This window comes from Cyphomyrmex costatus, unplaced genomic scaffold (assembly GCF_001594065.2).
Source record: "Cyphomyrmex costatus isolate MS0001 unplaced genomic scaffold, Ccosl1.0 scaffold300, whole genome shotgun sequence".
Taxonomy (NCBI): domain Eukaryota; kingdom Metazoa; phylum Arthropoda; class Insecta; order Hymenoptera; family Formicidae; genus Cyphomyrmex; species Cyphomyrmex costatus.
In genome coordinates, this window is record NW_017277126.1 from 338,149 (window position 1) to 340,753 (window position 2,605).

General features: G+C 30.7%; 1 protein-coding gene across 1 annotated transcript; it reads left to right on the forward strand.

Annotated features, from left to right (window-relative positions):
* The first annotated feature begins 1,226 nt into the window (after nt 1-1,226).
* LOC108775556 (uncharacterized) lies at nt 1,227-2,413 on the forward strand. Its single transcript, XM_018541961.1, has 2 exons — nt 1,227-1,418; nt 2,333-2,413. Exons 1-2 carry the CDS (start codon nt 1,227-1,229, stop codon nt 2,411-2,413), a joined length of 273 nt encoding a protein of 90 aa, XP_018397463.1.
* Nucleotides 2,414-2,605: the final 192 nt, after the last annotated feature.

Consider the following 2,605-nt stretch of genomic DNA (forward strand, 5'->3'; position numbering starts at 1 on the left):
AAAATGTTCTATTTGTGATCAATTTCAAACAAAATATGGTAATACGAGTTGTCTTTCACGACATTTAACTTCGAACATAATGAAAGAATAATTAGAAGTTCGATGATGGAACAACCGTCACACAGTAGCAAATTCAACGCGAACGAAACAACTGAGAGAAGCGATAGCACTAATGGTAACACTGGATTTACACCATTATAATATGTATAGTCAATGTGATGTCGGATTTCGGTTATTACTCAATGTTGCTGAACCACGAAAACGTCGAAAAATTATGCTTTCTACATTTCAATTTAAAATAGGGTGACTCTGACAAATACATTCCGCGAGGATCGATATATACGCCGCAGAAGTCAGAAAAAATAGGAGTGGAGATAATTTTTCGGCAACTATACTCTGTTATATGCCCTTATGTTACAATATATTAAAATTGTGTTATGATTTTAGTTTATTATTGTTAGTATATTAATGAAATTTTATTGTGAGTTAAATAAAATTTTATCCCGGATCGAATATCAAGTTCCGAATTCTCGAATAGAGGATCCCAAATCAAGAGTTTTATTCCAAAATTCGGATACCCGAACATTTGGAACCCGCCTGAACCGACCCGATCATTATCCGATTTGACCTGAGGTTGGGATATCCGAATTTTTCGGGTACCCGCACACACTCCTACTTAATTCTTTTTAGATAATTGTTTCTTAAAAATTTTATGTTACATAAATTTTAAATAAATTTCCGAAAATGTCCTACGCTCGATTGCCATAAATTTTAATAAAAATATTCCAAATGATATCAAATAAATATTCTTGAATGGATTTCCACTGGAAAAGTTTAATATATAAAAATATTTAAATTAAGTTATATATGTATATATACAGATCACTTTGTTTAGAAAATCATACGCCCCAATATACAAAAAGGGAAATGGAGTAGACCTTACTTCGTGTAGAAAGTTAAACGTCCATAGACAGAGAGTTGCAAAGCTACTTTTTCTGCTGAACGCAGCCATTAACTTTATTTAAACATTTTTGACATTAAACTTTTTTCATGTGAAAGTTTATTTAAGGCCATTTACATCATTTTTAGAACATTTAGAATATTTATACCAAAATTCATGGCAATCAGGCGTAAATTATTTTCAAAGGTTCAGCTCAAAAATTTTTTAAGGAAGCATCAAAACATCACAAATGCCAACTAATTACACAAATATTATCTTGTTCATCATGGTGACAACTTGCGCAGCTACGCCAATTTTTTACTTAAATCCTGAAACAATGCTCGCCCATCCAGCTGTTATAATTAATTCTGCGATGGAAGATAATTTACCTTATCAATTACGAAATGATTTCTATAAAGATCCAAGTATCGCTGCTGGTCTCGCTAAGGAATCCTGGTTTATCGATAAGGAAATGCAGGTATATAATTTTTATAATTTACCTAATTATATATAAACGTTCTCCAACATTTCTCTTCTCATTTTATTATTATTATTAATCTAACCATTTGGTTTTTAAAATAATTTTGAATATTCTATACAAATTACATAAATTATAATAAATACTAGAATCTTTTTAAGACTGTTATACAATTGATAAACAACAATAAACAAGAAGAAGGAAGCACGAAGCAAAGCCAATAACGGTCAAAGCTGGATTACAAATGCTTATTAAAATTATGTGTGAATTTTATATACTGCGTATGTAGACCCCCCAATCGCGTGCCAAAATTTTTTTCAGACTTACAACGCAACACTAAACAACTACCGCAATATCATTTTAGTTAAATTGACAAGCAATCTAATAGTTTTTGATGCTTATAGCATCTTATTGAATCTTAATAATATGTTGAAAGACATATTAATGCTATAATAAGCATCAAAAACTGTTAGATTGCTTGTCAATTTAACTAAAGTGATATTACTGCGGTAGTTGTTTAGTGTTGCGTTGTAAGTCTGAAAAAAATTTCGGCACGCAATTGGGGGGACTATAACATACGCAGTATATAAAATTCACACATAATTTTAATAAGCATTTGTGATCCAGCTTTGACCGTTATTGGCTTTGCTTCGTGCTTCCTTCTTCTTGTAAATTATAATACATTATTTTATGTATTATGTTATTGCTGTAGCATACTATACACATTTTTTCAGAAATATAAGTACAATTATCAGATTATATATATACATTATTAACATCACAATTAACAAATTCGTTATTTTTTAATACTATATAGAAATAATTACGGCTACTTGCGTTAGATATTTAATTATACACATTAAGTATATAAAAATCGAACAGATAGTTTTCTTAGAATCCGTTTAACGTTACAGGTAATCGAACGAGAAGCAGACAAAATCCCAAAGGAAAAAATTTACAATGTGTTACATAACGCTGGACTCGTTCGCAGATAATATCAAGATAATGAAGAAAAATTGTTAGCGAATTCGATTGGCAGCACATGTGCGCACTGGTGCATATAAAAGCTGTTATACATTGATTTAAACCGAATATAAAAGTGAAATGCACAAATATTTAAAATTATAAAATCAGGAGACGCGGTAGCGTCTCCGGCCATGTTCAAAAAAACTCTGAGACGCTACAAG